This window comes from Anarhichas minor, unplaced genomic scaffold (genome assembly GCF_050575085.1).
Source record: "Anarhichas minor isolate MPS153535 unplaced genomic scaffold, ASM5057508v1 ptg000058l, whole genome shotgun sequence".
Taxonomy (NCBI): Eukaryota; Metazoa; Chordata; class Actinopteri; order Perciformes; family Anarhichadidae; genus Anarhichas; species Anarhichas minor.
In genome coordinates this window covers 12,566,040-12,585,708 of record NW_027466504.1, presented here as the reverse complement: position 1 = coordinate 12,585,708, position 19,669 = coordinate 12,566,040, and the positions used below count along the sequence as shown (strand labels likewise).

The 19,669-nt window shown below is 44.2% G+C and overlaps 1 protein-coding gene across 1 annotated transcript; it reads right to left on the bottom strand.

Moving 5' to 3' along the window:
- Positions 1–151: 151 nt before the first annotated feature.
- antxr1d (ANTXR cell adhesion molecule 1d) lies at positions 152–19,221 on the bottom strand. The gene is made up of 18 exons (XM_076077035.1): positions 19,073–19,221; positions 14,744–14,815; positions 14,591–14,662; positions 14,277–14,358; positions 13,884–13,914; positions 13,726–13,799; positions 13,226–13,294; positions 13,053–13,133; positions 12,879–12,939; positions 8,726–8,824; positions 8,506–8,575; positions 5,628–5,706; positions 5,255–5,350; positions 5,136–5,174; positions 4,917–5,015; positions 4,666–4,830; positions 4,459–4,539; positions 152–466 (listed from the first exon to the last, which is right to left on the bottom strand). Exons 1-18 carry the CDS (start codon positions 19,219–19,221, stop codon positions 152–154), a joined length of 1,734 nt encoding a protein of 577 aa, XP_075933150.1.
- Between the last annotated feature and the right edge of the window lie 448 nt (positions 19,222–19,669).

Sequence of the window (19,669 nt, the reverse complement as noted above, 5' to 3'; positions counted from 1 at the left end):
ATATCTTTTTGCTGTCCAGCAACAAAGCACAGAGCTCCTGGCCTCTAAGATTGTATGCCTCTCTGTTGTCTTTGGGGTGAAAGTAGGACAAGGGTGTTTTTATTGAATGAGTTGATGTATCAGTTGTTTATTGGAGGCCCCTTCTTCTTCGTCAGAGCCTGGGTGGGGGTCGAGATGGCGGGGGTCCTGGAGGCCCCGGGGGTGCACGAGTTGGGGGTGGAGCTGGAGGTGGTTGGACCACGGAAGGGGGTGTGCGGGAAGGTGGCGTGGTGCGGGGCCCTCTCGACGGAGGCTTCGTACGGGGGACAGAGTTGGAGACCAGAGGTCGCTGTTCGGCGGGCGGAGGAGGAGGAGGAGGAGGAGCGTGATGTGTCAATGGAGAGTGATGTGTGCGAGGAGGAGCCTGGTTGTTTGGGGTGGACTCCCCATCCCCATCTTTGACCCGTTGGAAACTAATACAGCGACCCTACAACACACGCAGGCGGAAGAACGTTAAACCACAACTACACATAATCATTTCAATGCAGAATACAAATTAAAATGCAATGCATCTTTTGTGCAAAGTCAATGAGCTTCTAAGATCCACCAGTCAAAACGGTTTGTGTGAGTCTTTGCCCAGCTCGGCTGACAGAGGCATGTGTGTTTGAGGCCCCCGGAGGGCACACAGAGCTGCTTCTGTCTTCTGTCCACACCTGCACTACAATAGCTGTGATGCTAGCAAAGGCAGGCACTGAGCAAGTTATCACACAGACACACAGACACATGCTTTTGCAGTCTGTAGAGTTCCCCATTCCCCTCCTCTTCTCTCGGAGCCTCTGCTGTGCCTCTCGTGATGCAGAACATAAAGTGGTTTATGTCTCTTATGTGCTTGACTTGTTGGAATGTAAAGGAGGGGTTTCAATATCCCCACAATAGTTAACAGAGGACCTTTCGCGTTTAACATAATTTACAAGTCGGGGAGAATGGAACGCTACTCTTATTGTTCTCATTGATGGTTTTCCTCTCTGTCCCCTGCATAGCATCCTTCTGTAGACACACAAACAGACACACACACACTCTTGTCTAGCTCAGTCAGTGTGTGAAGGATGGAGGGTATAGGTCTCTGTGTCACCGACCCTTGGTGGTCTGATTATAACACCTTATTAAACAGAGAGGCCCTAAAGTCACACAGGGGCCAATAAGAGGACCCCAAGCAGCAGTATCTTTGTGACTGAGGGGGCTATTGTTTGAGTGTGTGTGTGTGTGTGTGTGTATATGAGGGCCGCGTAATTGATTGGGGGCAGCCCGGTTGGGGGGTGACTGCTTCGGTCTTGTCGCCAGGCCGCGGTGAAAAGCCCAGTTTGTGAGCAGCAGAGCAGCAGCACATCACCAGAGAGAGCATATGGACACAATGAGAACAGAAGCTCATGAATATGAGTGTGTGTGTGTGTGACTGTAAGCATGCCTCCACCAGAAAATATGGCCTGAATGAAACCTCGGCCTCATGAATAACAGAAACAGGGAGAGAAAGGTTAAGGGGCTGGCTGCAAGAGAGCACCAAAAAAAACACAAGATTGGTGTTGCAGTGGAAAATTGGCTTTTTTTTTCAACTTTAAAGTAGATGATATGTACATACATGAGTTGTGTGAGAGGTCATACATGTGCCACTTGTGATGGTCAGTCTCCCTGTGTGTCCCTTTGGCTGTGATGTCTGTCGCTGCTTTACTTCCCCTGTTGACAATTGTTTACTTCAAATCCCTAAAAAACACCTCCAGCATCCCTCCTCACACCACTTCGCTGTCTAGCCTCTGTTTCTCCCTCTGAGCCCCACGACTTTACGCTCCCCATAATAAACACAGGAATCAGACATTGTTCGTCCGTTCACAGAGAACTGACGCTCACACACATTTGTCACAATTCTAGTAAATAAAAAACGCGAGGAAGACGAGAGAGCGAAAGACGCACATCTGACCTGACAGCCCTGACTGTCACCTTGCATGACATTACAGCGATACACGTGTGCTCAAAAGAGTCAGCACACTTCATAGAGTTCATATGCTGCACTGAAGCACGGATAACTTACATAATAATGTCAGGATGAAAACATCTGGAATGCAGAGACGGAGTGTAGTTCACGTGTAGTTTAGATTTTATCTTCTGAGGTTTTCAGTTAGTTAGTTTCTGAGATTTCTTCCTCCATACCAACACAATAGAGGTCAATTACATTTGTAGTGCTCAATGTGTTTAACAAATAACAAAATTCCACAGTAACATTTTTTTCCAGAATCAATAGGACAGTTGTTATCTGATGAAACCCCCCTGACTCAGGTTGGTTGTACTTTGTAGTCTATAGCCTATTGGTTGGGAATTTGGGCAGGAGATAAGGAAGTAAACTGTTTTCACTGGAACAACTTTCAACAGAAGGAATTTTCATTAAAAAAATATCAGTTACATGAAAACTGAGCAAACTCTGTCTAAAAAAGAAGTGATGTGGTTGAAAGCTCCAGAACAAATGAGTGAGTGGTCTTTGAGTTGATATTCTTTTGTCCTCAAAAACACAAACTAAATTCCATTCACCTCCACTGTAACACTAAAACTGTCTGCATGGCTGGATACCACTCGAGGTAAGTGATACAATTTTGTTTGCTTTTGTAATTTGGGTGAATTGATTCAGTTTAAGTGAAGTGAAGTGGGGATAAAGGGGGGAAGAGGGGGGGGGGGGGGGGTGCTGCTGTGCTCATTTGTGCCGCCTGCGTGTAAGGACGGATGTGGCGACCCTCCGCTCTGGTCTGTGCTGTGTGACGGGCCCATCAGAGCCATCAGCTCTGGGGACAAAAGAAGGGAATCTCTTCTGTCACAATATGGCCCGTGGCCTTTCAACTCCCCATCTGTTTATGTGACGCTCAGTCGGGAGAGCTGACACACACGTTGCAATGACACAGACATGCGCACGCGCGCACACACACACACACACACACAGTAGAGAGAGATCAAACGCATACGGGCAGTGTGGCAGAAACTGGCAGCCCCGCTGATGGCCGTTTGCAGAGGCAGTGAAGTAGGAGTAATGTGGGGAGAAAGCAGGGCGAGCTCCTCCTGAGCTGCTGGTTAACAATCTACATTGAGAAGTCTGATCAGCGCTAGTTATCACTGTGTTTTTTACCACTTTGTTGGGCTATTTGTCATCCAGCTCTGCTGTTTCTTGCTTTTGCAGAGATGTTTGACATTACTACTGTGGGGAATCTAGATCTGCGCCTGTCTTTTTTCAACATAAAAAAATCATTGTGGTCTTTCATGTGAGATACGGCTATTAGCACAATTTCTAAACAACTATCTGCCTTGCAACAAAAGTGGTTTTTTTCCACCTCATTGCTTTCTATGTGAGATAATGACTCATGAAAGGAGTTGAGGGGGTCATTGTTGAACCAAAGCCCCACAGAAAGTGGCTGACAAACACTAGAAGAACTTTTGCCCCGACAGAGAGGAATTGTTCTGCTTAGAAAAAAAAAAATCCAAGATGGAAAGAAGGGATAAAACCATTGATGGTGAACATTTTTACAGACTCCAGTACACACACACACACACACACACACACACACACACACACACACACACACACACACACACAGTTGCATAGTAAAGATGAATCATGTCACTCAAAGAACAAATCAATACATTTTGTGGCCTCCGCCATGTGAGGCGACAATGAAACCATTTACAACGAAGCAGCTGTTTCACCATGACAACCAGTATGATGATGAAAACATGTTGGTCGGGTTATGGGATGCCATACACTGGGTCAAGGTTAGATAATAGGGGCCACTCTGCTCTCTCTTGTGCTGCCACAGACAGTGATGTCATGATTTAGGACTGTTCAGGAGCAGCAGTCGTGGCCAGTAAGATAGCACGTTCACATTTTCAGCTGAAATAAAACCTCGTATGACACAGTTTTTTTTCTACCGGTATTATCACTTGCAAGTAGAGATAGAGTGTGTAACATACTATTTGGAAACCTGATAAAACCCTGTCATTTTCTAGGAGTCTCAGGGGATCCTCACGGACAGTAGTCCTTGTGCGTGAACAATGGCAGCTTTGAGAGAGAGAGAGCGGTATCAGTGGCTCATTGACTCGCTGTTTGTGTGTCAGTGTGCATGTAGAAAATCAGTACTGAGCTGCTGTGTTGAGAATTGTACATGTTGCTCAGTGACACGTGTTGTCTTTATGCAGTGTGACAGACAGAATGCAGATGTTCCATTGTCCACATACAGAGATGGAAAAACACATTCAAACCTCGTGTGCCATCCAAGTCATAAACAGCATTTAGGTGGTTTTTACCCACAGAGCAATCCCCCAAAATTACACACAATTACCAAATTGTAGTTTTGTATCAGTCATCGTGCCCGTTTGTGACGCATACGATTTTCTAGTCATGTTTTAGGTGAAAAGAAAAATGTGACTGCAGTTGAGTGTGAGGCTCACCTCGTCTCCAGGATGTGGTCTCATCAGAGATACCTGGTCGTACCCTCTCCTGAACAAAGCCCACAGAGCATCTAGCTTCCCCTAGAGGACCGGGAAAGGAAAGAAATGAAAGCAAAAGGAAATAATTAAAAGGTACATTTTCAAATAAAAACCACAACCTTAAATTTACATTCAAATGTTTATAAGTTAATTGCATAAAAGACTAACCCTGATGGGGGAGTACCACCTCCTCTGCTGTTGGGGGCGGCGGCGTGGTTTTCGAGGCTTTGGCTCATACGGTTCAAATTCCTGCTCTGGCATTTTTACAACTGCATTTTTAGGTTTGTCCAGCTTCGCACCTTCCTCGGTGGACCCTTTCTCCCCCCATCGCACCTAGGAAAGCCTCGTTTATATTGATATGCTTTTGAGCATTGAAAGTGTGTGTGTCTGTGTGTGTGTGTGTGTGCACACGTGCATACCTCCATGCGTTTGATGCCACCCACTCCTCTTCCTCCATAGTAGGACGCATCCACTGTGGGCCACCTCTTCTTGGGCATCCCGTCATCATCATCTGAGTCCTTAGAGTGAAACTCAATTACATGACACATATCCTTCCAAACATACTACTATTAATTATTACCACGACTACTATCATGTCAGTTTCAACAGTTATGATGAGAGAATAAAACAAGCCTTACTGGCTCTGGAGGAGGAGGGGGTGGAGGTTGTTTGATCACCTGAAGATTGAAAAAGAAATGCCATGAGGGAACCAAAGATATAGTTAACAAACGGCCGATGATACCAATGTCAAACTTACCAAAGTGCAGCAGAGAGGCCAGAACCACCACATCAGCAGAAGAGCCAACAGCAGGAACACCACCAGCAGTGATACTAGCACGATGGTGCCGTCGAACTGCACACAAACACAGAATGACGAGATTCTGATTAAACCGGACTAAAAGACGATGGACGAGAGAAAGGCGAAAATGAAAAGCGAAAGTACTCACAGCCTCCTCTGATGACAGACACAACAGAGGAGACCTCAGAGAGGGAGGAGAGAAGAAGAGGACTAGAGAACCAAGAGAAAATAAGAAGGTTGAAAGAAGGTTTATTCAAATAAGGCAGCATGCCAGAAGGAAATTATCATCATGTGTGATAGTGCAGACTTTATATACTCAGGATGTACTCACACACTCTGTAGTAGTGATGTGAACGGAGCTGGTGATGTAGGAGAGGCCCTCATTCATGCTCACCTGCAGGTAGATTACCCTGAAAAAAGACAAACTGGTGACTGGTCTTATCGTCCAACGCAAAAGAATGCAACACACATCACACGCTTGAGTGTACATATGCTTGTGTGCACACATTCGCTGTTTCGTTTCGGCTACTGTACAAGCTCGCCCTGAGGTGGCAAACACATTCCTCCATCTACTTTGTCCGTACTTGCTGCCTTATAAGCACACTAACATGCTGACATAGACACAAAGCCAGCGTCTCTAAAGAGGTCAGGGAGTTCTCCACCCACAGAAGGAATCTCTTCTGTTTGGATCAGACCCAGACCTCTAATGTGGAAACCACAGACAGCTACATTACTTCTTATTCACCAGTATTCAGTGCTGATATCTTCAGCTGTAACTGCACACAGATAGGCAGGCCAAGGACAAGAAACAGGATGAAATGTTTCGTTTTTTGGTTTGATAGATTGCGAGGTTGATGGAAGCAAAGATTGTACAGGATTCAGGTGTGAGCGGAATATTTAGTTGACAGGTTATTCATGAAGCAAAACAAAAACAAGACATGTAAGCTAAATAGATGTTTGAGGGTGGAAACGTAGGCCGCTGGATTGGAAAAGAATGGAGAAAGGCTTCTTGTGCTGTTCTTATGGTTTGGGGGGGGGGGGGAGAGACAAGGGGGGCATTGAGCTCTGGGTTTAGATTTGAGGAGGGGGCGACAAGGGGGAGGTCACTGCTGGGGTTGGGGGGGGGGGGGGGGGTTAGAGGAGAGGAAACAGAATGGGGGATGGTGTGAGGAGGGCCTTTCCTGTTCTACATCCCTTCAGCATTGTCCCTCCCTTCTGAGACCCCCTCTTCACTTCCTCAATCACTGACTCTGTTTTCGCCTCCTCACCCTCTCCTGTGTCCTCTCCATACCGCTGCAGCTCGTCTCATAACTCATGTTGACACTGACTTCAGAGAAGGAAATTGGCGGTGCAGGTGCCACTCTTCTTTTCTCCTACTTCTTCCCTCCCTTCTCTGCCCCCCCCTCCCCAGTATATGGTCAGCCCTCCTCTCAGGCAGGCAGGGGACACGGTGCTATCAGCTCCTCTCTGACAGATAGATCTCAGCCCCTATCAATCATCAATCTGCCCAATATATATGTCTTTGCCCTGTGTGTGTGTAGGAGGGGGAGCTGCATCCGGAAGGTTCCCAGTCAACACAGATTTGTGTGACGGCAGCGTCAATGACTTCATTATATGCGACAAGGCTTGGGTGGAACAGGAGGTGAGTGAGGGTCTTTGGGGTTTGGGTGAAGAGGTGATGCTGGGAGCTGGAGTCCCTCAGACCTCATGTATAGACTTTACAACCCCCAAACAGGAAGCAGTTCACCTATAATGTGATCCGACATCTTAGGGCCGCATCTAATGATTGTATACATCATTGATTAAGTCTGGTCAATGAAATGGCAGAAACAAGTGAAAAGTTTGCTTTGTAATCTGTATTAGGAGGCGATCCCTACACTATTGGTGAAATCTGTCCATTTCCTGATGTGTGGGTGGGTTCAGCTTTATTTCTAGGTACACAAATCATATTATATATATATATACACTGTATATATACAGTATATATAAAAATGATGAAGCAATGACATTTAGGACAGACATGGATGTAAACTGCAACTTACGAATAATGAAAACACCTGTCCAGCCTGCACAGTGGCATGCTTGCTTCAATTCATATTTCCATGTTCCACCGCAGCCCAGAACTCATAAACCAGCTGTTGGCCTCCTCTCTGGGCCCGTCAGCCATTCACAGCTGACTTCCTCTTTAGGAGCACTCAGGGTGTTAAAGCAGTGCTGTCTCTGCTCTGATGGGCTTCTGTTACATGGAAGCATAATTCCTTCAGGCTCTATTGCATTGTGTAATGATGCTGCCTGTTCTGCTCTGCTCTCAGCAGTAGCAGCCCAACTGGCAACAACTACTGCTGGATTGTGAATTAGGTGATTTGTTGCTGTCTTTTCGTCAATCCCCCAATGTCTGAGTTAAAATAAAAATGATATGTGTCTGTTATAACGTGGGAATAAAATAATACTGTAGATATTCCTGCCGCCACAGTGTGAAAACAAAATGTCTTCTTTCCACATCTCTGAACAGCAGTTAACCATTAAAGCAGTACTTTTCACTGGCAGACAAGACGAGCTCAAAACACGCTTGAAATCTGAGTGACAGCAACAAGACAGATGATGACTGGGAGGTGTCTGAGGCCGCAGGCCAGAGTGTATAATTATGCACTGGACTGCAGGCAGCGGGGACGGGAAGGCTGCCGGACCTCGGTCCTCTCCGAGTTCAGCCCACAGCATCGCTCTGTCTGCCCTGCAAGGAACTTATGCTCTTCATCACCAGGAGCAAAGCCGGAAGCCCTCTGAGGAAACTTTACACTGCCCCACCGACTCCACTCACACTTTCGCTCTCCCAAAGTGTCAGACAGAGATTGGGATACATCACACAACACGTCAACACACAAACACATACACACACAGACACAGTAACGAAGGTCCTCTCCAGCAGGCTCTCATTAAGTTGTGTTCCTGGGCTCTACTCCTGTTGTCCCCTTGTGATTGGTGTCTGGCTTCGTTAGCTGTGACAAACACTGATTGATCACAGACACTCAATGACTTTGGCCCTAATTTGTTCAAGGACGGCAGTCTTTTGGTTTAGACACCAAACTTGTGTGCAGCTGGCAAATATCTGGGCTCAGAGTGTTACAGCTGAACATGGAGAGTTTGGCAACTGGAGTGATGACTGAGAAAGCGTGTTGGGGTGAAAAGGCAGTGAGAGCCGCGCAGCTTACCTCCCAACCTCCTCTACGACAGGAGCAGGGCAGAGCAGGAAGGTGTCTTCTATTCCCGCTGGTCTCTCGTCTGCATAGGAAAAACAATAATACCACATTATAAGTCTGAGAAATTTAAACACGGTTCCCACATTCTTCTTAAATGCACAAGCCAAACCAGGATCCCATGATGCATTAGTGAGTTAGCTTGCGTGTGCTTGTGTACGTTTGCAGAACTTACCCACAGTGAGCGTATCATTTAGTTTAAAGCTGCAGAGGACCTGGTCAATGTTTCTGGCATGGAGAAACCCATTGCCTCTCACCACCACCTGGAAACTCTCTTGAGATAAAAACAACGAGTGCAGGCACCATCAGAATCGGTTAGCTATATGCACACTCGAGCATGACAATGATAGGATACATATTTTCAGCTGTATGTGAGAGATGCATAAGATCAAAATCGGTCTTCTATTTTAGTTTGAAGTAGAAGAAAATTTCCGGTATACCCTTATGTTGAATGCTGGCAGCCATTCTCTCTCTCTGACGTGCTCAACTTAAGCAGGAGAAACTTGTGCATGCCTCATTACTGCTTGTTTATATCTGTGTGCTTATGCGTGCATGTGTGGAAAGGCCATAATAAGCTCCAATGGTGCTAATGCTAAAAGTGCTGCTCTTCACAAATATGTGCTGTGCAGTAGCCAGAAGGTGTGTGCGTATGTGTGTGTGAGAGTGGTGTTGACCTTTAGTTTCCTCCAGGCACTGTTAAAGCGCACTGACAGAGGCTTGCCAGCATATGCTGGAGTGTCTATGTGGCTGCTAACCAGCATATGTTAGAGAGCGGGAAAAAAAACACTTGCTTAAAAACATGCCTGCAGGCTGACAACAGCACAGCACTGTCAAAGTAGGTCTGACCTTAACTATGGCACCTTAAACACATGTCTGTATGCATCTGTTTGTAACGTGGTGTACATACTGTACGTGTGCACTGCCTTTGCGTTTTGTAAGTGTCTGCATTTCTTCAGTATGTGCATGCATGAATGAGTGCAGGCATGTGTTTGAACGTGCATATGTGTGTGTGTGTGTGTGTTTGGTCTCTGTCTGTGCAGTGAGCTTTCCTCTAGCATTATCCTGGTTAATAGAAGTGAACATTTGCCACACCTTTAACATTTAAAGCTCCAGCGTGAAGATCACTGGATAAAAACATCACAGAGTGTGGGTGTATACATGACAGTATTTTCCTCAAAGGTCAGACAGGCTGAAGAGCCATAAATACAGATACACCAACGTAGGCAGAGTGGAGGAAACAGACACCACTTTACATTTGCCTACACATCTCGACATATTTACAGATGTTGTGACATTTGTTTAAGAGGGCAAAGTTGTCGGAAATCCAGGAGAAAAAGGGATGAAGTACAAGACAAGGGATAAGTTGTATATATGTCATACTGTATATGATATACAGTAGGTATTGAGATAATAAATATGACTAGACATTGCATTGGTTACTATTACTAGACAGTGCAGTTATCCAGCCTCAGAAAGATAAAACCATCTTTAACTCAAATTTCTAATATCCTGGAACACAGCCATCCTCAAACAACTGCGTCCATCTGCATGTGTGTGTGCTTATTTACAGATGTTCAATGACATGCAACTTGTCAGTGCTGCTTATGTCCTTTCCTCAGCTAGCCTCAGATTCTACATGTGTATTCACACACAAACACAACCCAATTAACCCTGCATCTCATTACAGCCAATCATTTACTGTTCACTATGTCTTCTCCCTCCTCCTGTCCTGATTCTACTGTAAAACATAATAACAACAATACATTACAACTATATAAAATACTATTATACAACTTTGTGTATAATAATTTTATAATTTTCATATTAACTGATGGTTTATGTGGTTTGTAGTTTGCAGCCACAACAATGTGCAACTTATTTGGGGGTCTTAACACTAATTATTCCTAATGCTCAGTGCCGTGGCTGCTTTAGCAGTCGTCCCCCTTTCACACAATGTTACCATCAAACAGCATGAGCTGCACTGTGACAGGGCGTATGTGTGCACGCACACACACACACACACACACACACGCACACGCACACACACAAAAAGCACATAACTTGGTAATGGTAGATGGCAGATATTACTCCAATGAAATCTAATTATGAGATTCTAATTCTCCTACTCCTTTAAAAATAGAAAATAAAATAGAAAATTGCTTACTGGCTTTGCTTTATTAATCAGCAATTAAGTAGTGCATTGTATTATAACTACATGTAACAGTTCAACATCTAGCATCTTATTCATTCAAATATTAAATACTGAGTCATAAGGAATATTTCCAAACCAAAATGTTTGCTAAAAATAAACATTTTTAAATACACTGTATGTAAATTATTGATGGGTGAAAGAAAAAGTCTCAATTTGAATATCCTCTATACACAACCTGACACATACACACACACGCACACACACACACACACACACACACACACACACACACCGGGACTTGATGGGCTAAAAGGTCAGTGCTGTCAGACACATGGTGGGCAGGGACTGGTGGTGCTTTCTGCCTGCCTCAGTGGCCACATGTCCATTTACATCTACACCTGAGCGTTTGACAAGTATTTCATTTGTACGAATGTGTGCCTGTGTGTGACTATACACATCTGAATGCATGTGTGTTTCGCGTGCGTGGAGAAAATGGGCTACGGCTTGTCCGAACAGCGCCACTTCAATCACATTAGTTCGACAGGACAGTGAAGGGCAGGGAGGGGCAAAGGAGGACGGAACAACGGGGAGGAAAGGGTCAGACGTTAATGAAAGCAGCAATCTCTGCTGTCATGTTAGATCTAAGGCCCAACTCTCACTGTCCTGTGTGTGTGTGTGTGTGAGGGGAATCAGTCCTGTCATGTCTGATAGTGTGGCCCAACGTTCACTGTCCAGTCTGATGGCCTGTTTGCAGGCAGCTCGGTCTGGTCACTTCACATCAATGTGAGGGGCATGTGTGTACATGTGCTTGAAGATGTGTGTGTGTGTGTGTGTGTGCTGTCTAAAGAACATCTTAACATGTGTGTGTTGGTGTAAAGCATGTATGGTATGTGACCACATGCAAGCAGAGAGGAAGACAGAGAGAGAGACTGTCACAATACCTATGTAATATGTCAGTATGTAAGTGCATGTAAACGCATTAGAATGGATGGATGGGGGAAGATGGTTGTATTCAAACCTCTCGGGAACCTTGACGACAGTCTTGCAGTTCAAAATAAAAGCAAACTCTTGTTAAATCGTGACAAGTGCTCGACAATAACATTATATGACTTTATACAGAAATAATAAGCTTTGAGTAAGGGACAAAAGAGCCTGTTATTTCTCCACAGGACAATTTAAAGCCAACCATGAGCATATGATAGAAGCATTGGAGAAGCACTCCATAACATAGGAGTTGTATGTTATTTATACACAACGTGTTACAACAAAGGCAGCACACGATGAGCATGTATTCAGTCAACTACACTCTTTGCCCTTCATTAATTAGGCCAGAATCAGACCTTGGTTAAAGCGTGTCCTTGGTTTCTTAGTTCACTGACCATTAGGCTGCTCATCAATCGAATAATAAATGAGGCTGTTGGAGGATATTTGGGCACATGTCGAGTGACACACTCAGACCAGAGAATGTAATTATCACATGACGCGACAACTGTGATTCTTTATTTTTCCATCCTCATTTTTGTCCTTTAAAAGCTACATTTTTATTGCTCTAAACATCCCCTCCCCTCCCCTCCCCTCCCCTCCTCCCTCCTCTCCCTATCCTTTCCCATCCTTCCTATCCCATAATGAAGGAGGCTAATCTCCATTGGTTGTCCTGGTAGCACTGCTGCAAATGCACTCACTTAAGTGAGTCCTAATAAGGTCATGTCAAAGCTCATCCATCCTGCTGACGACACATAACGGCTCTCTCTCACCGTCTCTCTTTAGTTGTTATCCCGTTTCTTACCTCCTGAAACTGCTGTAAAGAGCTGGACACGGACGAAGAGGTGAGAAGGAGGACAGGGTTGAAACAGCCATTTAACATATACGATGTGGCAAACTAGGCCAGCGAAGCAGCCATGCTTAAAGATTCATGGCTAATTCCTCTGACCAACACCCGTCCCCCCCTCCTCTTTGCTGCACACAAGCTGTGCTGAAGCGGCTATGCTAATTTCCCCCGGCCGTGAATGACAATACGCTCTCTGTCACTCCGCGGTCATAAGCGTCCATGCGATTACTCAACCTCATGTTCCACTCCAGAGGCTTTGGACGGCTGTCATCTGACACAATCGCACACCGTGACTGCCCAGTGTCTTAACAAGAAGGGGAGACCCTTGCACCACATCACACCTCTTACCTCCTGCACACACACTGGACGGCTCTGCCGCTAGAATCTCAATGCAGGACTTCTTGATGATCTGAGTGATCAGACAAAAGGAAAAAACACAAGTCTCAAGACAATTTAATAACTTAATATGATTGTGTGTGGATGAGCGTGAATCTGTTTACATGTGGCATGTACGTGTCTTACCGAGTCAATGATTCCCCTCAGGGCTTGGAAGCCTCCCCACACAGGAAACACGTGTTCCACAGTGTCTGCAATAGTTGCAAGCTAGAAGAACATGCAGACATAGAAAGAATTGTATTTGCTCTTTTTTTGTTAATGCATATTCAACATCTTCAATATCCTTCTGTGGATCTTACCTGGGTCTGGTTGAATTCTTTGACCCCCACACAGTAAACAATGGCTCCCATAGACCTGGCCCTCTGAGCCTGCAAAACAGAACAAATAAACCAAAATTCAGTGACCTTTAAAGAGACTCTGGTAGGCTTATGGGGCCAAATAAATCTCCCAAAAAACACAAACTTTCTCTTTCTACACAGTAGACATTTTAGACAGGAGCTAGACAACATGACATTACCTCATATTAAAACATATATTTGTTAAACAACCATCTAACAATGAAACCTTTACAAAATGTCCCAGGAGAAAAAAATCACAGGAAATAGTGAGCGTTTGCAACTTATCAGTGTGGTTATGTGAGCTAAACAAAGCCAGTTATTAGCGGCCAACCTAACAAACAACAAAAGTTGCGACCTACAGTAACAAGTCCCAGCCCTGGGGCAGTTTGCAAGTGAGTACAATCTTAAAATCTTTTCATCAAGTGTCTACCTCCTAACACCACCTCCCTAACTCATCTTACCTCTCGCTGAGCTGTGTCAAACTGCCACTCATTCAGTTCGCCGTCCGTCAGAGCAATGATAACGCTGGCGGTCCCTGCAGAACACAAAACCTTCATGTTCTCTGAAACAACGCACTAAATGTAGGCTAATGTAATGAAGCATAATGGAGAGAGCTTACCCTGCTTCTCTTGATCGATCTGCTGATTAGCCTGCAGTTGCAAAGGAAACAAGTACAGTTTCAGGCAATTACAATAGCCATCTTGGACTTGGACGCCATCTGAATTAAAAATGACAACTAGACAATGTGGAAGTGTGGAATCATGCTTAATTTTGCAACGCCTCGCTTAAATATGAATGCTAAAAGCTCAGCAGTTTCAAGAAGCAGCAAGTAATTTATGATCTGAGCCACTCCTTATACTATTCTCATACCAGCCCTGGTTCCACCTGCATGCCAGACTTAATTAATCCTCAGTGGATGTTTTCCAGAATAAAATCATGTAGTGACGACTAAAACTGGTGTGATTTAGGCTGGCTTTGCCAATGTTTTTAGGTCTTAAAGCCTGATCCTTACCATCTCCAGGCCCAAGTTCATAAATGTGTCTCCTCCAGGGATAACCCTTCTCAGAGCTGTTAAGCCTCCAGTGATGGCCTCCCTGTGGGGTAAACAAACAAATTTCCTGATAAAATTCACTGGAAGGAAGCTGCTTTAAGGGAAAGAGGTATTTTCACAATACAGGAGTTAGAAAGAGAAAGGCTAGAGATGGTTTGAGTTGGTTGAAAACCAAAGATAAACACAACAAGAGAGGACACGTCTAATACTAGTTTAGTTTAGGGAGGGAAAGATCCAGACAGAAGAAACAGTGAGATCTCAGGTATTGGTCTTACCTGTTCTCTGTCAGTTTCAGGATGATGTTTCCGTGTGTGGAGAAGACAATGAAGGACATTCGCAGCATGGGGCTGCAAACACACAGTTGTTTTAAATTAACGCGGCGATAACAGAAAAATTCCAAACTCATGAATGACTTATCCTGCTTGTACCTGATAAACTTCTCTGCCAACTGCTCAACAAATGAGTAAATCTCTATCCAGTGATTCTTCACACTGCCCGATCTGAAAAACAAAAAGAACAAAGCCTTATAAGGAAAGAAAATGTGGTGTTGCCCTGGATGGCTAATTATCATCAGCCACAGCCAAAAGTTATATTGAATAAAATGCAGGATGGCCGGCTCTAACAGCAAGTTTGAACTTATTCATATAAAAATGTAAATGTTTTTTGTCTGATAATTTAAAAACAAAGCTGACTGTTTGGAACTACAGCAGTTTTTACTGGTGGTCCACCACTGTGGTCCAGCTTACGGATGAATTGCTATGACATTTGGTACAGCCATGCATGGTCTCCAGAGGATGAAGCCTCCTGAATTTGAAGTCTCCTGTCTTTTGATCTATTTCCAAAATGAGGTGAATGTTTGTCAGTTTTGATTATGATGTTTCCTCAACATTTGGATTGCCATGAAATTTGGTACAGACATCCATGGTTCTCACTGGATGAACTGTAATAACTTTGAGGACCATCATCGGGTCAATATACTGATTTGTCCAAATATTTGGTTTGTGACCAATAGCTCCGAAACTAATGACAATCTTCACCTATACTTAAGTATTTAGCGCTAACTAGCTAGTATTAGGGCTAACGCGCTGAGATAGTGAACATGGTAGACATAATGCATGGTGATGGTAGCAGTTAGCATAATTCCAATCATTGCTCTGTGTAGTGCAGTCCAGGATGTAAACTTGTTTATGTTGAAATGGCCCAACCAAGATAAAACCCTAAGTACCCACCTTAACTTCAGACAACTGAAGCCAAACCTAAAAAAAGGAGATGTGCAATTCATAAAACTAACCCATATGTGAACATAGGGCCATCACTTTCCGAAAGACTGCGATTCAAAAGGTCATGTAGGTTTTGTAGGACACCTAGTGATATGTACAAACTGGATTTAATGGCCATGACATCTTTCAGGAACAACCATAACAGTTTATCTGCTCAACATTCGAGGACATTCCTCTGGCCACTCAGTCACATTCCATTAGTTTGGACTGTAACCTGTGAGCAGTGAGAGCTGCTGGTTAGCCTGCTACATGCTGCTGCTGTGTACATGACAGTGTCCTTAATGAAGCCCAGTCCCAGGGGGCTGCTAATGGGGGCTAATTGCTGCTGGGCCAGAGGGTTGAGGTTAGACAGGGACAGATGTAGCAGGCTGCCTCTAGCAGGGACCATGTAGCAGGCAGCTGGCCTGTGTGTCCGTGTGTGTATACAGTATCTCTGTGTTTATGTGTGTGTGTGTGTGACTGTGAGGGGGAACAGATGGTCCCAGTGAGCACAGGCAGTTTGACAACAGGTTGGCGGTCTGCAGAGTGAAAAGGCTGCAAGATGAACAACAGAGGGATGCAGAAGTAACACTCAGTGGGGGTAAATGTGGCTGTATATGGTGAGTGTCTATTGAAGGATGCAACTTCAAACAGCAAAAGAAAGGGCTATGTGTGTGTGTAACAGGGTCATAAAGTGAAATATAAAGAGAGATACAGAGAATAAAGAGTGAAAGTCTGAGCTGGTTAGACTCACGATGGCTCTTTTGTTCCTCCTATTTCACCAGTCGCTTCCTGCTCCACTTATCCTTTTCCCTGAAAGGGAGGGCATGATACCAGCCCTGATCCAGGAGGAGTCTCTTTTATCTTGTCTAAATCTCAGTTTATTGATACACACACACAACCGAGGCTCAGTTTAAATCCAGTGTGCAGGACAGAAAGTGTCTGTCAGCTAAAGTTAAACATTTTTTAAGTATTCTTTTCATCAATCAGAGTGAGGGGCTATATGTGAATACATGACTGAGGAGGGGGTTGACCTTAATAGCATAATTAGTCCAATGTGCGGAAATAATTGGTTAATTAATTGCAATTTGGAGATGTTGCCCTGTGCATTTTTCATTATTTTCTGACATTTTTTTGGAATGAAATGTTATTCAATTAATCAGAAAAGAATAATTGAGAGATTTCACGTACGAACAATCCCCCCAGACACTGTATGAGGGAGTTTAATTGCTTTTAAAAACTGCATTGAGAAAGTAAATGTACTATGAATTCAAAGAATTTTGCATTAGAGCAGGATCTCCTTTTGTCTGCAAGTACTTGGATCAGTGAAAATAAATCTCTGTTCAGAACCCAGCCATAAAACACAACACCTATTATTCTATTTGCGGGCAACCAGATAGAGAGGAAGAATGCAGCCTGGTATTTGGTGTGGGTCAGACGTGGAGTGTAGGAATGTTTTCTAATGTTTTTTTCTGTGTGCTGAGATGCGTCCAGCGGAGCACGCACACATTCTCTATACACCAGCATGCCTCATAACCTTCTGGACAGTGAAGAGGTGAAGATCAGTGTAGACACGTAGAAGCATCCGTAATGCATGATTTCTCGTCGTTCTCTATCACTGAAGATTAGATTAGGTCACTGTGTGGCATTTAAGATCTGAAAAACAGCCAACAAGCTTCCTGGAGGCTTGCTGAAGCATGCAGGTCCAGACAGTCAGACAGTACCAGAGGCTTGGCCATGCGTGATGTGCCATGCTCCCCGGGCTCCTCAGAAACTTTTTGAAGCAAAGGGTAAAGACTGAAGAGGGTCTGACGGATGTTTGCAGTGGACATCCGAAAGATCATCAAATTTGTCATAAGCAAAGTAAAATGTCATGTCAACGTGTCCAGTTAGGTGGTGCACATAGTTTTTTTTTTTTAAACCATTACATCTCCATATTCCCAAATGTTGTACACAGATACCGGTGTTTAACAGCTTCACCGCTAAATCACTGCTAGTCATTCTTGATATCATAACCTGTATTCTTCTACACAAATAGGGCAACATATTCAGCCATACCTTGTTTGTTTGTTATCATCCTATCTCTCTCTCTCTCTCTCTCTCTCTCTCTCTCTCTCTCTCTCTGCCCACAGCATGTTTTGACATGTCTGGTTGTTGTGTTCACAAGCTTGATGGCACCTTGCAACTCGAGCCAAGAGACGAAAAAAAAGTCAGTTATGTCTGAGCAGCTATGAACAGCAGCGCAGTCTGAAACTGCAGCGAGATCACATGTAGAGATCACTAGAATAGTCAGGCTTACACAGACCACAAAGGCGGCAAAAACATCCTCACTGACCATGAAGCTTGAAATGGGATATTTAGTTCCAGGTGTTAAACATGTTCAAAATGACATAAAGATATTCAAAAACTGATCTGATTCAAATCAGGCTGGGGATCTTTTTCATCATCTCTCTCTCAATCCTCATTTCCTGTCAGCCCTCTACTGACTTCTATCAAATGAAGACAAACAAGCCAACAAATACTTGAAAAAAACGAATTAAGAGTAGGGTTACGTTTCTAAAGATACCACTTTCATATACAGCATATTTTATGAGGTACACTTTAAAAAGGGGTTCAAATTGTAATTGTAAAATAGATACGAGATGTTCTGTGAAATAGAAAAGCTGGTTCAAAAGACAAAGCAAAGCTGGAGGATACACACTATCCAGAGGGATTCATCATAACTTGGCAAGCCAGATGTTGTTCTTACAGATGAAGCAATAATAAATAACGTACTAAGGTATTAACTTCATAGTTACAACCTTTAAAACATGTCCTAGAAGGTGGTGCCAACATACATGTTTTAACATCAACCTGATCATATTTAAGAACTCTTAACTCCCTGCAGAAAAAGAACAAAGAATGGATCCTGCCCCTGGTCACTACATGGCCCGTTCAGGATACAGCAGAGAAGAATAGTTAAAGGATCACCAGGCCACATAGCACCGCTGTGGGGCAGCTGCTGCAGCTGTGTCCGCAGGCGTCATCAGCCTGAAACTCTATCCATCCTGCTCGCCCTGCCCACATCCCGTGAGTAAAAGCTCAATCTATGTGTCTCTCCACTTTGAACCGGACTAAAAGAAAAGAAAAGCATGCCCCAAAGTCCAAAATAGTCTTCCTACCTCAAATACAATCCCGTGTATATGTACGAGAAGACACTTAAAGATAAACAACGAGGGTTAAAATGGTTTTGGACGTGCCCTTCGTGGAATAGTCATTCCACGAAACAAGAAACCGCTATCTTATTTAGGACTTATTGTGTGATACAAAAAGCCAATTGATAAAAGCATGACTACCGAATGTACACGCGCAAACTTGTAGTTTGCTTTTCTTTGGCACAGTTACAACAACAGACGGAATCTGGCTGATGCGCTCCGCGTTTCCAAACAACTGGGTGGTTGCATGGCAATGCGCAGCGATGAGAAAGTAACAAAGCCGTAAATAATATCGGACACTCACTTGTCCAGGACAAAATAGAGGTCGAAGGCGCCTTGACAGGACCTCTCCTCCTCCTCCTCCTCCTGTAGCTCTCCTTTCACCGACACATCGAGGAGGAAAATTCCCAGCAAAGCCAAGGCGAGGAACATGCGAGTCTGTGTCCTCGCCATCTTTCCCGGTTTCTGTTGACTGCCCCAACACTGTGACAACTAAAGATCTTCACATTTTCTCTCGATCGTCTGTTTCTGGATCGACTGCACGTGTGTATAACGCGATATTTCCCGGTGTTTCGTCCCGTTACGCTGAGTGCATTCAGACTACAGGAGCCTTGTTCACTTTAAGCCGGGCTCCCCAAGTCTTCCGTTTCAGCTGAGAAAAAAAAATGCACTGAAGCAGGCAGCATGAAGGAGAGGAGCGACACCCGAGGAGAGATACAAAACTCCACTTTTACACAGAGAAAGAATAGTGAGATATCTGTCTGGGGTGGGATTACCCAAGATAAATTTGAGAATGGGAAAAAACAAGCCCTCTAATGACTCTATCTATGAACTTTTGTTTGTCCATGAACCATTAAAGGACCAGAAATCACACATTATACACGATTAATTAAAATGATGT